This window comes from Hibiscus syriacus, unplaced genomic scaffold (assembly GCF_006381635.1).
Source record: "Hibiscus syriacus cultivar Baekdansim isolate YM2019G1 unplaced genomic scaffold, ASM638163v2 tig00110321_pilon, whole genome shotgun sequence".
NCBI lineage: Eukaryota > Viridiplantae > Streptophyta > Magnoliopsida > Malvales > Malvaceae > Hibiscus > Hibiscus syriacus.
The window spans coordinates 1053781-1076619 of NW_024062680.1; the positions used below are offsets into that span (position 1 = coordinate 1053781).

At 32.3% G+C, this 22839-nt stretch overlaps 2 protein-coding genes and 1 long non-coding RNA gene across 3 annotated transcripts; 2 read left to right on the plus strand and 1 right to left on the minus strand.

Moving 5' to 3' along the window:
• Positions 1 to 1511: 1511 nt before the first annotated feature.
• LOC120117655 lies at positions 1512 to 10666 on the minus strand. Its single transcript, XR_005515686.1, has 2 exons — positions 10636 to 10666; positions 1512 to 1590 (listed from the first exon to the last, which is right to left on the minus strand). It is a non-coding gene; the product is annotated as an uncharacterized LOC120117655 (long non-coding RNA).
• A 5-nt stretch (positions 10667 to 10671) lies between these two features.
• On the plus strand, positions 10672 to 15464 carry LOC120117651 (3-oxoacyl-[acyl-carrier-protein] synthase II, chloroplastic-like). Its single transcript, XM_039137894.1, has 13 exons — positions 10672 to 11110; positions 11855 to 12060; positions 12140 to 12343; positions 13372 to 13482; positions 13583 to 13678; positions 13762 to 13807; positions 13891 to 13970; positions 14301 to 14369; positions 14475 to 14559; positions 14706 to 14860; positions 14961 to 15041; positions 15115 to 15174; positions 15314 to 15464. The coding sequence occupies exons 1-13, from the start codon at positions 10687 to 10689 to the stop codon at positions 15428 to 15430; spliced, it is 1734 nt and encodes a 577-aa protein (XP_038993825.1). The 5' UTR covers positions 10672 to 10686; the 3' UTR covers positions 15431 to 15464.
• A 3559-nt stretch (positions 15465 to 19023) lies between these two features.
• LOC120117805 (probable flavin-containing monooxygenase 1) lies at positions 19024 to 20909 on the plus strand. Its single transcript, XM_039138011.1, has 5 exons — positions 19024 to 19494; positions 19607 to 19853; positions 19932 to 20110; positions 20188 to 20537; positions 20603 to 20909. The coding sequence occupies exons 1-5, from the start codon at positions 19024 to 19026 to the stop codon at positions 20907 to 20909; spliced, it is 1554 nt and encodes a 517-aa protein (XP_038993942.1).
• The last annotated feature ends 1930 nt before the right edge of the window (positions 20910 to 22839 follow it).

Sequence of the window (22839 nt, forward strand, 5' to 3'; positions counted from 1 at the left end):
ATTTAGTCCCCTAATATTCTAGAATCCACAAATCATTGGGAAAGGGAAATAACAGAACCTCCACCTCTATCAACCTCTGAATTTTTTGCTTTGACTAACTTATCTTTCTTTTTCTATTTCAGGTCATTTACAATATTAGCTACTCCCAAGAAAGCTTGCCTAATTTTCTTTTGTTGGCCTTCTGGAACAGTAGGAATTTTATCAGCAACACTAAGAGCTGCAAATCTGTTGTTTGATTCAGAAAGACCTAATTTGGATTTATTCTTTACTGGTCTACCCCTACCCCTCTTAGAGTTAGAAGTTTGTTTGTTAATTGAACTTTCAACAGAGTGAACATCCTGAGCATAAGATGTTATAGCAATAACTGGATCAATTCCTCCACTAGGAACACAGATAGGATCAACTAAATCATGAAGTTTAACAACAAGATCATCAACAGAGGGTTTTATAACAACATCAGCAGTATCAACAGATTGTTTAACAGATTCAACAACTGTGGTCTGACAAAGGTTCAGACTCTTGAAGCAATTCAATGCCTCCAACAGATGTCTCAGGCACTGAAGAAGAGCTAGAGACTTCATTCTTTTTCCAAACAAGATGCTTAACATGAAGTTGATTTTTCAAAGAAATGCAGTTCTTCTCACTATGGCCGAAGACATTACATTTCCTATAAGAAATAGGGAACCAAGGCACCTCGACCACAACCGAGGTGGTTTTACAGTCCTTAAGACCAACCTCTACAAATTTGGGTATAATATCATTAACACCTATTTCAACACAGACTTTGGCAAATTCTAAATGGGATATGACAGCCGTTACAGAATCCATTGAGAGAGGAGACCCTATGGCGCTGGCAATAAAACTCAAACCATTTCTAGAGAATAATTCGAGTGGGACGTTAAAAAGATGAACCCAAACAAGAATACGAGAAAGATCGAATTGGAGCCTTTCCAAGTTGGGTTCCTATTTTCTAAGAATTAGGGGTTTGCTAAGGATATGCCCGGGTCTATTTTTAAGAACCCAATCCCTATTTAATTCAGAACAAAAGAGAAAACATAAAGGTTGTTTCCTGCAAAACTGACCTGCACTTTGTTGCCCCCAGTGCCCTCTTCCAAAGATTATCGACGATACGTTGCATTGAGGCGAAATTAGGTGTTGCGCCGAGAAATTGACCAACCAGAGACAACTTCCACTCTTCAATCCCAGCATCGAGCACCTCAGAAGGGGATGAACAGAGACAACCCCATCTCGAACCCTAGGCAGGTGAAAAACTAAATCATATCCCTCGGAACAACCAAACAACTTTCTCCAATCCATCAAGGAGAACAAAAAGAAGAGAACACCCAGAATAATTGATGAAAACAATAAGAAGAGAGACTTGAACGCCGACGAAACGGAAGAGATTTTTAGGATTCATTAGCCCGACTAATTTGCACCCAGAGAAAAATCTTATCTTGCGCCTTCGTTTCTTGTTTTCAATATATAATATCATCTCTCTCTCTTTTGTTTTGTCCATTGATGGGATGCTAGATTTTTACTAACCTCACATAAATAATCCATATTTATCCAAACCCAAATCTTTGGGTAATTCTGCGGTGCGGCGCCTAAAAAACGACTAATATACGGCGTGACCGGTTAAACAAGTGACCGGTTAAAATTTAGACCGGTTATGTTATATTATTTAACCGGAAATATTATAAAGTACAATAACATATTAGGTAGCGCTTATATAATGCAATAGGTAACGCTTATATTGACCTATTTTATAAGTAAACCGGTATATTTATACCGATAACATTGCAAATTTACCTATTACATTATAATATGTTGAAAGTGTCCATACTTTTTTATAAAAAGGATCGATACTTTTTTTAAAGTTATGTAATTTATATTTCAATTTTTTAATAGTGTTTCATGTTTTCCACCTACAATATTAATTTAATAATTTCATTTGCACAAAAAAAATTTGATTGTTTTGATATTTTATAAAATAATATTTAGAATTTAAATTTAACAATATTAACCAAAGATAATAATAAATATGTAATATATATGTTTATTGTTTTTAATTTAATGATAATATATACCGTAACATAAAAAATAAATCATTAGATAAATATAATTACTAAATTGATATCTTAAAACTCACTCAAAAGATAACCTTAAATTAATGTTTTCCACAGTGAAATAAGTATTGATACTTCTATAAAAAGGATAGATACTTTACAATATAAGCGCTACCTATTACATCATATTTTTACCTAATATATTGTAAAGTATCGATCCTTTTTATAAAAAGAATCGATACTTTTTTTAAAGTTATGTAATTTATGTTTCAAGTTTTTTAATAGTGTTTCATGTTTTCCACCTACAATATTAATTTAATAATTTCATTTACATAAAAAATTATTTGATTGTTTTGATATTTTATAAAATATTATTTAGAATTTAAATTTAACAATATTAACCAAAATAAAAATAAATATGTAATATATGTTTATTGTTTTTAATTTAATAATAATATATACCGTAACGTAAAAAATAAATCATTAGACGCCTATAATTACTAAATTAATATCTTAAAACTCACTCAAAAGATAACCTTAAATTAATGTTTTCCACAGTAAAAAAAGTATGGACACTTTTATAAAAAGGATAGATACTTTACAATATAAGCACTACCTATTACATTATATAAGCGCTACCTATTACATCATATTTTTACCTATTATATTGAAAGTGTCCATACTTTTATAAAAAGTCGATACTTTTTTTAAAGTTATGTAACTTATTTTTCAATTTTTTTTAATAGTGTTTCATGTTTTCCATCTACAATATTAATTTAATAATTTCATTTACATAAAAAATATTTGATTGTTTTGATATTTTATAAAATATTATTTAGAATTTAAATTTAACAATATTAACCAAAGATAATAATAAATATGAAATATATATGTTTATTGTTTTTAATTTAATAATATATATCGTAACGTAAAAAATAAATCATTAGACGCCTATAATTATTAAATTAATATCTTAAAACTCACTCAAAAGATAACCTTAAATTAATGTTTTCCACAGTGAAAAAATATTGACACTTTTATAAAAAGGATAGATACTTTACAATATAAGCACTACCTATTACATTATATAAACGCTACCTATTACATTATATAAGTGCTACTATTACATCATATTTTTACTTATTATATTGAAAGTGTCCATACTTTTTATAAAAAGGATCGATACTTTTTTTAAAGTTATGTAATTTATGTTTCAATTTTTTTAATAGTGTTTCATGTTTTCCACCTACAATATTAATTTAATAATTTCATTTACATAAAAAAATATTTGATTGTTTTATATTTTATAAAATATTATTTAGAATTTAAATTTAACAATATTAACCAAAGATAATAATAAATATGTAATATATATATTTATTGTTTTTAATTTAATAATAATATATACCGTAACGTAAAAAATAAATCATTAGACGCCTATAATTACTAAATTAATATCTTAAAACTCACTAAAAAGATAACCTTAAATTAATGTTTTCCACAGTGAAAAAAGTATGAACACTTTTATAAAAAGGATAGATACTTTACAATATAAGCACTACCTATAACATTATATAAACGCTACCTATTACATTATATAAGCGCTACCTATTACATCATATTTTTACCTATTATATTGAAAGTGTTCATACTTTTTATAAAAAGGATCGATATTTTTTTTTAAAGTTATGTAATTTATGTTTCAATTTTTTTAACAGTGTTTCATGTTTTCCACATACAATATTAATTTAATAATTTCATTTACACAAAAAATTATTTGATTGTTTTGATATTTTATAAAATATTATTTAGTATTTAAATTTAACAATATTAACCAAAGATAATAATAAATATGTAATATATATGTTTATTGTTTTTAATTTAATAATAATATATACCGTAACGTAAAAAATAAATCATTAGACGCCTATAATTACTAAATTAATATCTTAAAACTCACTCAAAAGATAACCTTAAATTAATGTTTTTCACAGTGAAAAAAATATGAACACTTTTATAAAAAGGATAGATACTTTTTATAAAAAGTATGGACACTTTCAATATAATAGGTAAAAATATGATGTAATAGGTAGCGCTTATATAATGTAATAGGTAGCGTTTATATAATGTAATAGGTAGTGCTTATATTGTAAAGTATCTATCCTTTTACATTATAATTATCGGTTTCGATATTTCATAAAGTGTCGAAACTTTTTATAAAAGTATCGACACTTTATGCTTGCACCTCGTTGGGCATTAATATTTCATTCTGGACAAAAATATCGACACAAACTAAAAAATTGTCGATACATGATTTAGACCTATTCTCTCATAAAACCGATATACTTGTACCGGTTAGATTGAAAAATTACCTATTACATTATACTTATGGGTTTCGATGTTTATCGGATCGACACTTTTTATATATGGATCGACACTTTATTGTTGCACCCTGTTTGCCATTCATTATAGACCAAAAATATCAACACAAACTACAAAAGTGTCGATACATTATTTAGACCTATTCTCTCATAAAATCGGTATACTTGTACCGGTTAGATTGAAAAATTACCTATTACATTATACTTATGGGTTTCGATGTTTATGGGATCGACACTTTTTATATATGGATCGACACTTTATTGTTGCACCCTGTTTGCCATTCATTCTGGACCAAAAATATCGACACAAACTAAAAAAGTGTCGATACATTATTTAGACCTATTCTCTCATAAAACAGGTATACTTGTACCGGTTAGATTGAAAAATTACCTATTACATTATATTTATGGGTTTCGATGTTTATCGGATCGACACTTTTTATATATGGATCGACACTTTATTGTTGCACCCTGTTTGCCATTCATTCTGGACCAAAAATATCGACACAAACTAAAAAAGTGTCGATACATTATTTAGACCTATTCTCTCATAAAACCGTTATACTTGTACCGGTTAGATTGAAAAATTACCTATTATATTATACTTATGGGTTTCGATGTTTATGGGATCGACACTTTTTATATATGGATCGACACTTTATTGTTGCACCCTGTTTGCCATTCATTCTGGACCAAAAATATCGACACAAACTAAAAAAGTGTTGATACATTATTTAGACCTATTCCCTCATAAAACCGGTATACTTGTACCGGTTAGATTGAAAAATTACCTATTACATTATACTTATGGGTTTCGATGTTTATCGGATCGATACTTTTTATATATGGATCGACACTTTATTGTTGCACCCTGTTTGCCATTCATTCTGACCAAAAATATCGATACAAAATACAAAAGTGTCGATACATTATTTAGACCTATTCTCTCATAAAACCGGTATACTTGTACCGATTAGATTGAAAAATTACCTATTACATTATACTTTTGGGTTTCGATGTTTATGGGATCGACACTTTTTATATATGGATCGACACTTTATGGTTGCACCTGTTTGCCATATTGTAAATTTGCCTTTTACTTTAAAGTGAATTTTGTAGTTATTGTACATACCCTCAATATATATGGAATGAGCATTCATTCTCGCACATGATGACAATTATGATGACATTTGGTATAATACAGACAACAATCTCCATATATCGTAAGTATCAACATGACCCTTAATGTGTATAAGAAACATGTACAACAACATAATGCTAACTTTTCTCATCTCATTCATAATTATATTCACATACAAAATTATAAATCGTATACAAAATTATAAATCTTATACAAAATTAACCCTACATTTACATCATTACATCCTTTTGTTATTCTTATGTATCATGGCAGCTTTTGTTATCTCCTGTCTTCGTTGATTTTGATTGTGGCTTACGAGATCGTTTAATATTCGCGATCGATCCCACTCTCCAACAACCTATATTCAAATTGTCAGAACGTTAAGTATTGTAAACTACAGCATTCAATCTACGACTTTTAACAATTTTACCACAAACGAATTTTTCTTTCCACTTACAAAATCACCAGTTGCCCCTGTAGAACCGATCGATTCCATCCACATCATCACATACATGCCGCAGTCATGTCTGTTACAAAATTTGAAAACCACACATATCAATTATGATGAATACTGCATAAATTAAGCTTTCTATTTGTGATAACATCTCATACCCATTCAATTGCTTATTCTTCTTATGCTCCACAAATTTGAAATTTTTCAAGGGATACTTTCCTAGAGATCCACAGGATTCAACCCAAATGCGTTTCTTATTATAAACATCTAATATTTTAATCTGCATTAAAATAGAAGATGTTATGATCCAAAAAAATTATGCATTATAATTTACATAATGTCCTTTCATACATACATACATACCAATCTCTTAGCATACTTCACTCTCTGTTTAGCTGCTTCAGTTGTAAACATACTATCATATATTGTTGCAACACGATCTACCATATCCAACACCAACATATACCAATGTGAATTATGGTAGTTTATTGTGATAATGATCTGCAACAAATTTCACACCCAATTTGACAAAATTCAACATTCTATATCCGAAAACATCATTTGCAATTGGTATGGTGTCTTACCTTCTCACAGTCGGTGATTTTCACATAGTTATTCAATATGGGACCCCATAAGGTAGCAATACTCTCAACACTTTCTTCGTTGTTGGCATCCAACGCCTGCTGCTGCAATTACGCAACAAACATTATTAATTTACCGTCTATAACACTACTTATCTCCATTTATTAATTTAACTCACCGCTAAGTGGTATGGAAGGTAGCCAATCCTCCGGAGTGACTTCTGAGAATCGTAGCATACTGTCCAGGCGAGCAAATCAATAACCTAACAAAATTAATTACACAATCAGAACATATTCAATAAGTTTTAACATTTTCTACTTTCTACTTACCACACCACCAACCCATTCCGTAGGCTTCAACGTTGCAACGTCGTATACACTAGCAAATTGATTTCCCATTGAGATTACAGAATATGTATGGATCATTAGGATTAATATGTTGTCGTGAAATATTTAAATATAACTCACAAAGTAATATATTTCACTTACTCCGATTTTAACTCACTATTCCATAAATAATCACAAATTGCAGCTTCGATGTCATCAATTCCGCTTGGAATATCCGCTTTTTCAACCTACAATTTTGCATACAAAATTTTGTCACAACAACATAATAAAAATCAAATTAAGTTTTCTTTTATTCAACTTAACTTCTGCTTCTTCTTCTGGGGTGCAGGACATTCCGAATCCAAATCTGCTGCTATAACACTCTCCGGTGTATAAATGACATCGACTTCCTTCCTCCTCATTTCTTCCATCTCTTCTTCTTCCTCCTCCCTCTTTTCTTCTTCATATTTTTTCAGTTCATCGTATTTTTTTCTACATAGCTCTTCATCTCTTTTATTTCACCCTTCAATTGATATCCTTCATCCAAGTATTTATCAACCACCCCCTTCACCCCAAATAAGTCCACTCCTCAATTCCACAACCTCCTTCACCACTCCCTCAAATTTTCACCCGTCACCATCTTAATATCACCCTTAACACCCCAACTTCTTTCACCACTTCACCCCTCAACACCTCTACTTCTTTCACCACTCCATCTATTTTTCCTTCCACTACCCCCTTATGCCTCTCAAGTGTATCTTCGACTCTCTCAAGTTTCTCTTCGACTCTATCAAGTTTCTCTTCGACTCTTGATTGTCTTTGCATGATATCAAATTGGATTTTTTTGATATCAGCCAATTCAGACATCAAAATGTCGAAGTTACTATGTTTTCCCTCACCGTCGTCCCACTCACCGTCATCCCCCAATACAACAATCTCTCATTTCTTCTCCTCTGCCTCCACTGCCTCATCTACATCCTTGCCAATAACCTTTAAAATTAAATTACAATATTAAGACATTGATTATATTCTTAATATTATTTAATTACATTTATTACCCTTTCTTGCTTCTTCGCTCTATCCAACTTCAACTTCACAATCACTCTAATCACCTCTTCCTTCCCCCATGCACGGATGCGTACCACTCCGGTTCTTTCATAAGCCGGCACTGCCTCACAGCCCGACCAAAAATCGAACAGTGCAACCTGCATGTATAATAAAATTTATATTTTTATATAAAAACACAAAAAAGTTCTTCAACTCATTTACCTCTAAGATTGCTATGCACCATTTGAGGTATCTCTGGCTGCCCTTTTTAAATGTGATTATTGATTCAATCAATCTCGAATAGATATATTCAGCCCAATTGAATTCACCATTCAAGCCTTCATCGTAAATGAGCTTCATATGTTCCTTGTTCGTTGACGTATGACCCATTGGACAAAGAAAGATACCGACAAGGTATAATAGAACTCCGGCCTTCAGCTCATCCCCAACGTAAGATCCACTTTTTATTTCTTCTTCAATTTCAGCATATGTCACCTTCTGCTTCAAACCATATTTGAGGCAAGTGCTTTCCAGTCCTTACTCTTACAGACTTCTACAACACTTTTGCCTTCATTTTCTACCCCCAATACGGCTGCAGCACATGAGATCCCGAGAGGAAATGAAAAATCACCATACTTAGCAATACATTGTCTGACATCAAATTGCGCCATCAAGGATCGACACAATTCCCTCCGAATAGGTCGATCCCTTACTCCTACCAACGATCCAAAACCTATTTCTCCCAGCACATTCAACTGACCCTTCTCCTTAAGGTGTTTAATTAATGAATTCACCCTTTTAATGCTGCATCTTGTCGACACTTCCTACATTTTTTAACAATATATAATGTTATAGTTCTTATATATTTTGTATCAACGTATTTACAAGTTTAATGAATACCTTATTTTCATGCGCTTTCCTCCGTTCTTTGTATTCTTTACTATCATTCCTTGACTGTGTGATGTAAGGTTCCCTTTCAGCATCACTCATTGAATTCCATTTGGACCTCACATATTTTGTCACCTAATATTAAACATAAACGTTTCTTAATCAATACATTAACACTAAATACTACTCAATGACAATTTCATTTTACATACCGAACCGCTCTGTTTGCCATATTCCTTCATCCTTTTGCATTCGGTCATACTGTCAACATTTAAAATTTGTAATCAATTTAAAGTTTATCGATACTTTAATCCAATTACCATTTCAACAATAATAACTAAAAGACATTGATACTTACTAGAAGTACATATATCCACCCTTTGGTTGCTTTCGAGTCTCGGCCTCAATTTCAAAGTCATCTGCGCCACCAACAATTTTCCAACCCATTGACTCCATTTTTCCTTCATATATCAGTTTACGCAAATCAAATTATTTTGTTACATACACTTTATTCAATATACAAATATAGATAACTACTATTGTGGTAAAATGGTTTTCTTCAAAAGAATTTGAATGGCCACTACAAAATGTGTCGGCACATTTATACAACCTATAATATCATTTTCTACCTATAATATTTAATAAAAGTATCGACATTTATATTTTACCTTCAATATCACTTTCTACATGCAATCGGTCCAAATGCTTATTTACTCCAAAACCCCAAACAACAACACATAAAAACCCTATTCGCGATTACTGTAATAATAAAAAAATTAAGGTTTCGACAACATACTTTTCGATTCGACTGCATCAACAAACAAACAAACATCGCTTTAGAAACGCCTTCTGAAATGCAGCAACAATTACGCTTCGATTTCAAAAACTCGTCCATTCTATCGATTTTCAGAGTATATTTAGATATGACCTTTATATTTTCATCGGATATGTTATTTATATTTAATCTATACAAATACAAAAGTGTCGATACTTTTATGTCAGGTGTCGATACTTTCGAAAGGATATTTACCTATTTCTTTGAAAGTGTCGATAATTTATTACACGTACTTACGAAAGTATCGACACTTTCAATATATCCGGTATCGTTTTACCGGTTTTATCATTTTGATACCGGTTTTATATATTTTTACCTGTTATATCGTTGTGGATCGATATATTTTTTTAAAGTATCGACACATTATAAGCGCTAAAACTGCTTCTCTTTTAAATTCACAAAGTGTCGATCCTTATATAAAGTATCGACACTTTCAATATATCCGGTAACGTTTTACCAGTTTTATCATTTTGATACCGGTTTTATCATATTTTTACATGGTATATCGTTTTGGATCGATACATTTTTTAAAAGTATCGACACTTTATAGGATTTAAAACTGTTTCTCTTTTAAATTCACGAAGTGTCGATCATTATATTAAAGTACCGACACTTTAAATGTATCCGGTAGCGTTTTACCGGTTTTATTATTTCAATACCGTTTTTGTCATAGTTTTACCTGTTATATCGTTTTGGATCGACACATTTTTAATTTGGATCGACACGAATCGACAAGTTAAGTTTGTCGGTTGCACAATTTTTAATATTTCTTCATGACTTAGACCTACTACATTATTATTAGTCAACATTTCCGGTAGCGCTAAACCAAATTTATTAAATATCTTTTAATATATCCGATAACACCGTATATTAGCAGTATATTAACCGGCCTTTCCTCAATCCCCAAATCTTTACGATCTTTTTTTTCTCTTTACATATAATTTCCCAGTTTTATTTTCATTTGGGATGGCATCTTCATCATTAGCAAACCCGCTATGCACTTGGTTGGCGGCGGCTTGTGTGTCGGTAACTTACGGGAAAGACCAGTCAATGTCACCATTGTTATCAGGCTCGGCTTCTTCCAATAGTAGGCTCGGCCGTTGGGCTCGTAACAGAAGGAAGTCCCTACTTTCTAAATGCTGCGGCGGCAGCGGCAGCGGCTCAGCCACTAATAAAGACGGGGTCTTGATTTCTTCTTTTCGTGGATCCAGCATTCAAGGGATGATGGCTTCCTCCTTGCCTTTCGAGCCTTGTAATGAGTACTATTCCTCCAAAAATGGTAGTTTTTTCGGTCAAAATGGAACCGTTTCTTCTCTCTTTGGCTCCGGAAACGCTCACTTCAATAATAATCGCAAGCAAAGAAGATTCAATCGAGGAGCTGTTCGTTCTGGTAAACTTTAGCTGATTGGTTTTCTGGAATTAGAAATACAACGTTGCTTTTTGCTGCCTTTTCGAATCTGGGTTCTTTTTATTTTTTTACTGGTTTTCGTTTCTTTAATATCTTTATTTGCCTTGAATTTGACACTTTTTAGCGAACTATGCCCCCCCCCCCCGTTCTTTACTTTCTTGGTTCAAAGCAAGTACGTGAATGAAAATATAGAGAGATAATTTGTCTTCCATAATCTGGGACCTTAATCATAACTTAGTGAGATACACCAACAACTTTTTGTTTGAAACAAAACTAAGAACTAGAACTGTAGTTGATTTTAAGTTACTATTAAGCCTATGATCATGGAAAATCATTATGTTCTCAGATAGTCCGAATTTAAAACAAGTGCACATTTTTATTATAAATATCATTGATTTTTCTCTCTCTTCCCTGCCTTATGTCTTTATATCTATGAAGTTGGTGTAGGTTGGTAGAATTTATTGTCTTGGCTTCATGAGCATCCTATAATAATGTTTTCAATTTTCATGGGGTTGCTTGCTGCCTCATTCTAATATAAAATAGGAAAACGTTTGTTTTGCATACTAATATTTTGGGGTTTTCTATGTATATGAGATTGTTTATGTGTTTATATTATCTACTAATTGGTGGGGACATAGAAAATAAAATTTCTTCCGTCACAGAATATCATACAACTTACTGGTTAAATTACGTTTGTTCTGCTGGTTAATTTGTTTAAAAACTTAGGAGAAGCCATGGCTATAGCTGTGCAACCCACAAGAGAAATTGCAACAAAGAAGAAACCTCCTGTTAAGCAGAGACGAGTCGTCGTGACCGGGATGGGAGTGGTAACTCCTCTTGGACATGAGCCTGATGTCTTCTATAACAATCTGCTTGAGGGTGTAAGTGGTATAAGTGAAATCGAGACCTTTGACTGTGCTGAGTTTCCGACTGTAAGTTGTGTTGTGATCTCTCTCATCTTGCTCTTGTTTGTACTCGTGCTTGTTCTTAGTGTCCCTGTTTTCTCTTCAGAGAATTGCTGGAGAGATCAAATCGTTCTCAACCGATGGATGGATCGCACCAAAGCTTTCCAAGAGGATGGACAAGTTCATGCTTTATTCGCTTACTGCGGGAAAGAAAGCCTTGCAAGATGGTGGGGTAACTGAAGATGTAATGGATGAGTTAGATAAAGCGAAATGCGGAGTTTTGATTGGTTCAGCAATGGGTGGCATGAAGGTAAGTTCTTCTGCTTGTAGTTTTGCAAGAATAAAGAAAAGTGTTGGGATTTGCAGAAGCTCGAATCGACAATCGGAACGGCTTGCAAAGATGGGCCGGAACGGTTTTTGTGTTTAGAGAGTAAGGAGATTGAAAGATAGAAAATTGCGAAGCGATTTATAGTGGTTCGACTTCTCAACCAAGTCTACATCCACTGTCTTAGCTCCTTACTAAATATTTTCTAACAAATTCAATAATTTGTTCTTTCTTTTTAAGGATAAAGAGATAACCTTTACAACTCCCTAGTTTTTCACGTGATAAACTATAACATTTCCCTAGCTTTTATACGGGCTTAATTAGAACATTTCTCCTTTACAAAAGGATAAAAGAAGTAAACAAATAAACCTCTCAAAGGTAGGTGTTTACAAGAATTAAGTTACTAGAACAATATATTTACAAGACAAAGATAAAATAAGATTGAAAAACTCTCCTCTTGTGTTTGATTACTTGGATAGTTGTTCTTTTCTTTCTTCTAGTGTCCTCAGTTTGTATTTATAGCTTGAAATGTGTTTGAAGTCGTATCTAGCCGTTAGAGATGTTTTGGAGCCGTTTGGGGATGATTTTTCTACAAAAATAGGCTGTCCATAACAGGGGTATCGATATTACCTTTGTTAAATTCAAATTAAACTAGCCGTTATTAGCCGTTGCAGCCAAGGGTATCGATACTTGCATTCGGTGTTTGAGCAGTCATAGGGTATGGATACCTTTTGAAGGAGTATCGGTACTCATTTGCATTTTTGCTCAAATTCGAAATGGACTTTAAATTATTTTTAAAACATTTTTAAAAATTTGAATAAATTCAATTTAAATCTAAAAACATTTTGCCTTAAATTTGTTATACAGAAACATAATTCAACAAAAAGTGTCATGGTTCATAACAAAAAGCATGGGGGTTTCGTGAATCAGGATTAAGGAAGAGACTGTTTTGCAGTATAGTTTTCTTTGTGTATCTATTGGTTCATTTAAGTTGTTTGTCGTGGAATGAACAGGTTTTCAACGATGCAATTGAAGCTTTGAGGATCTCATACAGGAAGATGAACCCTTTTTGCGTACCGTTTGCTACAACAAATATGGGTTCTGCAATGCTTGCAATGGATTTGGTTAGCTTAACTTCGGATTCCGCAATGTTATGATAGACCTAGATGGATGGTGAAATTTGGACTTTTGAGCTTTAAATTTATACCCGCATGATTTCTTTAGGGATGGATGGGTCCTAATTATTCTATCTCCACGGCATGTGCAACAAGCAACTATTGTATATTAAATGCAGCAAATCACATCATCAGAGGTGAAGCTGTAAGTTGAGCAAAGATGAACATCCTATGTATCATGGTATAAATGATTGTACTTTATCTGATGCATTTGAAACAAAATTGCAGGATATGATGCTTTGTGGAGGATCGGATGCAGCAATTATACCCATTGGTATCTTGTTCTCGCTTTCTTATTAGACATTGTTTTGTAAATTTTCCACTTGTTACAGCAGGTAATACTATATTGTCGTTTAGGTTTGGGAGGATTTGTGGCATGTAGAGCGCTCTCTCAGAGGAACAGCGATCCTTCCAAAGCTTCACGTCCTTGGGATGCTGTAATGTTTCGATAACTCTCGAGCTTCATGGCCATCATTTTTCCTTTTCCTTTTGCTTTTTTTCTCCAAGATCTAGAACAACAGCAGTAAAACTGATAAACCGATAATGCGTTATTGAATTAAACTTGGTGGAAACTAATCTAATAAAAAGAGTAAGCAATATGCTTACCTTTTAGTAGTGAGATTTACCACAATTGTTGACATGTCTTATCAACTCTTTCGGGACACAACTCAGGTATGAGTAAGATATGCATGTGCAGGTGGTAATTTCGATAAAGTTACTCTATATATTTATCGAGCATTTTCTCATAGCGGTACTAAATTTTCCAGAGTCGTGATGGATTTGTCATGGGGGAAGGTGCTGGGGTTCTTCTTTTAGAAGAGTTGGAGCATGCTAAGGTACATGGTGTTTGACCTTACGAATCCATGTTGTAAGCCATAGGTTTGTGCTTAGTTTGCTTTGTATAAGAGAAAATTGCTGAGTTTAGGTTTCTGATTTTGAAGAGGAGAGGTGCGACTATCTATGCCGAATTCCTCGGTGGAAGTTTCACTTGTGATGCTTATCACATGACTGAGCCTCACCCCTACGGTAATGTGCCACACCTCTATTCCTGCAGTTCTGTCTTCTTGAATCCTGGTTCTATGTTCTAAACATGGACCTTGAAACATAATTCGTCCCCTTAATTGGCTGCTCGTAGATTAAACTAACATCGGTCTTGTGAAATCTAAAAATAGGTGTTGGTGTCATTCTCTGCATCGAAAAGGCTTTGGCTCATGCCGGAGTATCTAGAGGAGATGTAAACTATATCAATGCCCATGCTACATCAACGCCAGCTGGAGACATTAAAGAGTACCAAGCACTTCTTCATTGTTTTGGAGACAATCCCGAGGTACTTTCACATAGTTTTCTCTAATGCCTGGATCTTAATGCATAATATGTTTCCCAAACTTCTGCGTTGTGAATATTGTTAAGATCTTCATCATTTGCAGTTAAGAGTGAACTCTACAAAGTCGATGATTGGTCACCTATTGGGAGCTTCTGGTGCTGTGGAAGCTGTGGCAACAGTACAGGTTTGTTGTTTTGAGTTTTATAATGTTGGTTGGATTTAGGAAACATCGAAATGGTAATAATGTCTACTTATAGGCGATACGTACTGGTTGGGTTCATCCAAATATCAACCTGGAAAACCCGGATGAAGGAGTGGTATGTTTTCTTCTTCACTCCTTTTCCTTATCATTCATTTGTGCTTTGCAGTAGTTTTTGTTTCTTGATATGTACTTATAATTCTTTTTCCCTCTGTTTTCTGATGACGCGGTTCGATTTTTTTGCCACATCTATTCAGGACACAAGTGTACTCATGGGACCTAAGAAAGAAAGATTGAATGTTAAGGCAGCACTGTCAAATTCTTTCGGGTTTGGCGGGCATAACTCATCCATCATTTTCGCCCCGTACGAGTAAAGTAGTTCAACCATTGCTCTTCCAATCTTTTTGTGTAGACAAAGCATGACTTAGAAAGACGTATCACGACGTATGGTGGCCGGTAGCGGGGCTATAGGAAAAAAAAGCCTGTTATGGCTGAATGTAAGGTGGAAGGACATTTCGTATGGTTCGGTGTTGTTCAGAAGGTTTCATTTGTAGCTACGATGGAGAGTTTTAGTGCTTCAGGGCCATTGAAAAACCACTAAAGCAGTAAATGTATCGTAATTTGTGGTTAATGTAACAAGAAAAATAGTTGCTTTTGATTCAGCCAATTTGCAATGAACCTTTGATCAGCAGATGTCCGTAGCCAAATTGTAAGTTTTTAAACTATGAAATAGTCGAATTTTAGTTTGATTGGAACATTTTAGAGAGGATTTGGGTGAGATTATTAGTTAGTACATGATACTTTAATGATAGAATTGTAATTTAATACTTGCAAAATAGGTTCGCAAACATTTTTCAGTACTAACTAATATTTAGTTATAGATGGGTTCTTGTACATGAAGGGTTTTTATGGTTAAATTAAAATTGATTGTTATTATAAGATAATATATATTTAAAATATTTTTTTAATCATTGATAATGTGTATATAACTTGCATATGTAACAACTCGTACTCGAGATCTTTCACTTGTTTTTGTTTATGAGGTCACTTAATAAATTTGTATTGTTTTATTTATTGGATAAATACCTAATTGTGATGTGATTAATGAAAGATTAATCTGTTGAGATAAAACTTGTTATTAATGTGATGAGATATATGGTTGGTTGGAATGGACTCCCACAGGCCACAGCTCCGTTTTCCTAAGGCTTTATTGTATTCTTCTATCAGATGATGTGATATGAAAGAGGACAAAGTTCCCAATCAAGTCTTTATGTCATTCTTTGATATAAAAGTTGAATTCTGTGTGGTGGTTCCTTTGATATCACTGCTGCGTGATTCTTCTTCACTAATCTGTAATACGATGAGCATGCAAATATCTTCATCTGCAAAAGATATCTGCTAAACAAGTTTGCATGATACAGGATCTTGTTCACATGCTAACCAAATGCAGTGTAGTTGGTTTTTTCAAACTCAATAATTCAAGCTCACTTTCCCTACTTATCAACAATAGAAATCACCTGTTGCTTTTTCATTCCCCTTCCCATTCTCTCAGTCTAAAATATTGACAGTCTTTGTTTTATGGCTTAATATAAAAATAATTATTCAAAATATTTTTTTATTTAGATACTTAAATTATTTTGCGATCAATTCAAATTTCTAACATTACAAACATTATTATTTTAATTGTTTTATTCGTAACAATAGTTATATAGTTATAAATTTATATTAAGTGACGAATGTTATATTTATATAATTTTAAAAATTTTATTTAAAAAATCTTAAAATATTATTATTTTTCTAAAAACAACCTTAAATTCTTTTAAAATATAAAAAACACCCTCTAAAATTGCTAAAATATCAGAAACCCCCTAAATTTTCTAAACACCCAATACTTGCTGACCATTCCTTGCAGCCCGCAACCATCGCCCCCTAAATTCTTTTAAAATATCAAAAACACCCTCTAAAATTTATAAAATATCAGAAACTCCCTAAATTTTGTAAACACCCAATACTTGCTGACCATTCCTTGCCGTCCGCCCCCATCGCCCCCAAAATCTCTACTCATCAGTCATCGTCATTTGATATACGCAAGCTGTTTGGTGACTTAAATCCACGCAAAATACATTTGCTTGGTGGCTCATATCAAGGTAAAATACACAAATGCACTAATTATTTTACGGCCGGATGAAGTCGATTAGAATTAAGATTAGAAATTAGGGTTTTGTCTATTTGGGATTTTATATATTTAGGGGTTTGCCGTTGAGAGACTTCTGATGTTTATATTTTAATATAATAGAAAAAAAAAGCGCTCAAACTACGGTCTAAGTTAACTTTAAGTGTTTAACGTTTTTAACGTTAACGTTTTTTATATGCATACGCAATAATAACAATTAAAAAATATTAAATGACACGTCATGTTTATACTTTTTGAAATTTTCATCTTTTTAAAAAAGCTTAATAATATTATATTATTAAAATTATTAATAAAAATATTTTAATAATTAGAGTTAATTGTATCATATTCCCTAAACTATAATCTTCACTTTAAATTGATCCTTAAACTTTTGAATATTCCAATTTCATTCACAAACTGTGACTCATTTTAAATTAGTCCTTAAACTTTTAAAAATTTCAATTTCATCCTAAACTATGGCCCTCTTTCTAAATTGTCCCCAAAGTTTTTTAACATCTCAATTTCATCCCCAAATCCATTCATATGTGTAATTAGTTTCAAAAATAATTAACCTAAATTTTTTTTCTCAAGCATATAATGATATAACTTGGCCTAACGATTTTATTAACAAGTGATGTGATTAATATATATGTATACTTTGGGCGTGAAATTAGAGTGTTCAAAAAGTTTAGGAACCAATTTAGAATGAATTTCATAGTTTGGGGATGAAATTGAAGTGCTTAAAAGTTTGAGCACTAATTTAGAATGATAGTCATAGTTTAGGATAAATTTGGAACATTTAAAAGTTTATGGATCAATTTAAAATGAGGGTCATACTTTGAGGACATATGATGTGATTAACTCTAATAATTAATATTTTTATTAAAATATACTTTGAGAACATTTAAAACTTAAAGAAAATGACTTACAAAAAAGTAGATAGTAAATCATTTTTCAGGAAATATAAAGGAAACTTTGTTGACTAGAAAAATGAATTACATTAATCAATGTGTTTTAAAATGTGAATTACATTAAAACAAACAAACAAACCTTAAGTTTGAGTTCAAATTCAAATTAAGAATTTTTAAACCAATTAAAATAAATTAAAAGTAAACAATTTTGTTTTATATTCATTAATTATTTGAGTTAAGCTTTTAGTTATAATGATAAAATGATTTTGTTTTGTTTTATATTGATTAAAAAATAAAAAATATATATATATATATTAATATTACAGAATATGTTTTTCACTTGATTTAAATTATTTATTATGTTGACTTTTAATTTTAATATGATTAAAGTTTAAAATAAATTTCAAAATAGAGTAAGTATACTGGTTGGACAAATTATTTATCTTTCTTATCTTATGTTATGGATTCTAGACTTATAAGGAAAGTCCTCTCTTTTCCTCCACTCTAAATAGAATTAAAATAGGTTTAAAATTTATAAAATTATAAATTCCAAATCATAAAAATTTTAAATAAATTCCAAAACATAAATTATAATTTAAACGGAACCAAAAGAAGGAAAAACAAGAAACCTTATTTACCTTAAAACAAATAAAATTTAAAAAAATTAATTAAAATAAACACGTGTCAATGTTTTAGATTAAGAGGCCGGGGTAGGGGATTTCTATGCCGACATTGGCTAATGTGATAACTCCTAATAATTAGAGGAGATGATTTTCCAAACTCTCAGCTTCGCGTGCTTCTGAAACAGGACCTCATGCGATTATAAATGCATGCAAATTCTTATATGTTTTCATCGACTTTCACGTCATTCCTCAAACTCTAAATGGCTCATCATTGTGAAAGCACTTCCCTAGTAATCTCAAACTCAAAAATTGCTATTATCGGAGCTGGATTTAGTGGTATTGCGGCAGCTAAACAATTATGTCACCATAACCCCATTGTTTTCGAGGCCTCAGATTCCATAGGAGGGGTATGGAAAAGCTGTGCTTATAATTCTACTAAACTCCAATCCACTCGTAAGAATTATGAGTTTGCAGAATTCCCATGGCCGAATCGAGACGACCCAACTTTGCCTTCTAAGCTTGATGTTTTGGATTACTTGGAATCATATGCTAAACACTTTGATGTGTTGAAGTTCATCAAGTTCAATTCAAAGGTGGTTGAGCTCCGATTTTTCGGTTGCTCGGAAACAACTGAGTTGTTCGGAAATGCAGGGTACTATTGGAATCGTCCATTGCTAGGCCAACCCGTTTGGGAGATTGCGGTGCAAACTAACGATTCAAACTGCCTTAAGGTCATTGCTTTCAATCTGCATACAGGTTTCTTTTGCATTAAAAGCATATGAACTGACTTTGACAAGGAGATAAAAAATAATATATATTTTTTCTGTTGGCCTTTATTTGCAGTGGTATGCCTTTGAATTTGTCGTTGTGTGCATTGGACAATACGGAGACATACCCAAAATCCCAAAATTCCTAAACAACAAAGGCCCTGAGATTTTTGAAGGGAAAGGGAAAGTACTTCATACCATTGATTACTGTAAGCTGAACAAGGATGCTGCTTCTCAGCTACTTAAGGGGAAGAAGGTTGTAGTTGTTGGCTATAAAAAATCAGCCATTGATTTAGTTGTTGAGTGTGCACAAGCAAATCAAGGTAACTTTCCATTAATCTATTTGAACTTTGCAGATTCAATACTCCTCTGCTGATGTTAAGTAATTTGTTTGCATGAAGGAGACGAAGGGCAGCCATGCACCATGGTGGTAAGGACACCTCATTGGGTTGCTCCACATCATTGGCTCTTCGGTTTGCTTTTCTTCATCTTCTACACTACACGATCGTCCGAGTTACTCCGTAAAAGACCTAACCAAACCGTTTTCAGGACCCTCCTTTGCTACCTCTTATCTCCGGTGGTAAGCCGAACATTTCTTAGATCAGTTCAGACAATTTTCTTTCTTGCCATGCCTTAATGTTTGTATTTATCCGACAGAGGCGTGGGGTTTCCAAGTTCATGGAGTCCTTCTTGCTATGGAAACTTCCATTAAACAAGTACGGACTGAAACCGGACCATCGATTTGAGGAAGACATCGCATCGTGTATGCTAGCCACCGTGCCGGAAGATTTCTTCGCCGAGGCTAATAAGGGAAACATTGTTTTCAAAAGAGCTGCCGAATGGTGGTTCTGGAAAGAAGGAATCGAGTTCACTGACAAAACTAAAATGAAGGCCGATGTTGTAATTCTCGCAACCGGATACGATGGAATGAAGAAACTTAAAACAATCTTACCCGAGCCGTTCTGTAGCATGATCGAATATCCGTATGGGATGATGGCCTTGTATAGGTATGTTCGATAAATCTGTATGATTTTATGATACTTGATCCGGCAGCTGATGATACTTATTTCAGGCACACGATCCACCCTTTGATACCGAAAATGGCGTTTGTAGGGTACATTGAAAGCGTTTCGAACGTGGGAGCATCGGAGCTCCGTAGTATATGGCTTGCACGACTTATCGATGAAAAATTTAAGCTCCCGAGTGCCGAAAACATGGTGGAGAAAACGTTGAGAGAGATGGAGTTTATGAGGAAGACAATTAGGTTTTACCAGAGGCCTTGCATTTCAACGTTCGAGATCAACGAGACTGATCAAATCTGTGAAGAAATGCGATGGTTATCAAAAGCAAGCAGGCAGGATTATAGTCAGAAAAATTAATAAAAATTCTCAAAGACAAATCAGCTATAGAATAAGTGTATTTAATGTGTGATACGTTTTAGTGTTGATTTCAAGTTATGGAGATGCTGATTTGGACTGTCTTGCTAATTAGTGTCAGTAATGCTCAAGGGATTTGAACTATTCGTTATAAATAAATAGCTCGCTCGTCCCCTGCGGATATTAGGGTTAATGGTCTGTTTATTGTTCTTGATTTTCTTTCAATATTTCTACGCTTCTTTATGTAGAGTCGGTATGGTAATTAAAGGCGCAACTATATGGGATTAGAGGTGACATGACACGGCCTAATCAGCGTTACGCCTGTGAACGACCAACGAATGATTTTTATTGGTTAAAAAATTATATTCTGATTAATTTATTAAGTTTAACATTTTAATTAATTATAAAAACTCATATATACTGATTTATTCAACATTTTAAATTCCTTCTCAAATTGGTTGTCAAAATTCACTACTATAATTTCATTTTAATTTTCCTAGAAGAAATTCAACAAAAAATTAATAAAAATGTGTTATATCTATATTTATTCCATAAAATTATATATGAATATACATGATTTAATACATAAGATTAATATTAAAATTGTTTTCAATAATTGATCATCAAAATAAAATATACGTTTCCAATGATAATCACATGTCAACATCTCCCATTTTTCAACTTATCTTTGAGCTGTCATTGGGAAGTTCTACTGTACAACACCTTAATACACGGCTAAAATAAGACGCTATCGATTTTGTTATTGTTTAAATAATAAAATCGGTAAAATTTACCTAAATTATTATTATTTTTACCTAAAACATCATTTTTTAAATATATTCGGTCATTTTTAGCGCCTAATAATATTTTCGGTTATTTTTTAGCGCTTAATAATATTTCTGGTCATTTTCGGTCATTTTTACCGGTTTTGTTATTTAAACAATAACTAAACTGATAAAAAAAAATTTAAACCGTATATTAAGACTGCCGCACGTAAACGTTTCCCGTCATGGCCTAGGACTCCACCAACCCCACAATCCCTGTATAAAAATCAGCTTGTTTTATTAAAAACATAATAATAATTATAATGAAGATTTATAATTATATTTGTAAACTAAACATATAATTATGATATGATGTTTTTCCTATAAATATTAATAAAAAAGTTAATCATTTGAGGTCATACAAAGACTATATAAGAAAAATATTAAAATCTAATCAAAATCTCGAACAAAAGATATATACGAACAAATTTAATTGCATTGACAAACGAACCACAAAAGGAGATAAAATTATTGAAAGACTACTGAAAAACCACAAATCAAAGTCGATCGATGTGAGAAAACTAACCACGAACACAACCTATGTATCGAAATACAATTCGAGAGTACAAAATGGGAAAGATCAAAATAATAAAAAATAAACATCATATTAATCGGTCGATGTAATGTAAAAAAACAATCATATAAAAAGATAAATGAAAATAATAATCAAATAACCGATAATATATCAAAAGACAAAAGAAAACATATTATGAAGGTAAAAAATCGTACCATAAAAGTAGAATCATTAAAAATTAATATGTAAGAGAAAAATAAAGATATAATATAAAAATTAGAAAGAAAAACAATAAATACAAACAATCAATAACTAATATTAAGACTAGTACATCTCTTATGAATAAAGATAAAATACAAACGATTAGATAGAAACCTATAAATTAACTATTTAAAATACGTTATTATTACTTTTTTTTTCAAACTCCAAATCTAATTCCCTAGCCAATTTTCACAAAAATCCATCTTTTTATTTTGAAAACCCTTCTTTAGTCATATCAAACCTAGAAAATATAGCAAATATAAAATTACATCGGTAAATAAGAAATTTGTTAGAAGTACGAGCGTTCGTTGTCAAAAAGGTGGAAAGACTTTAA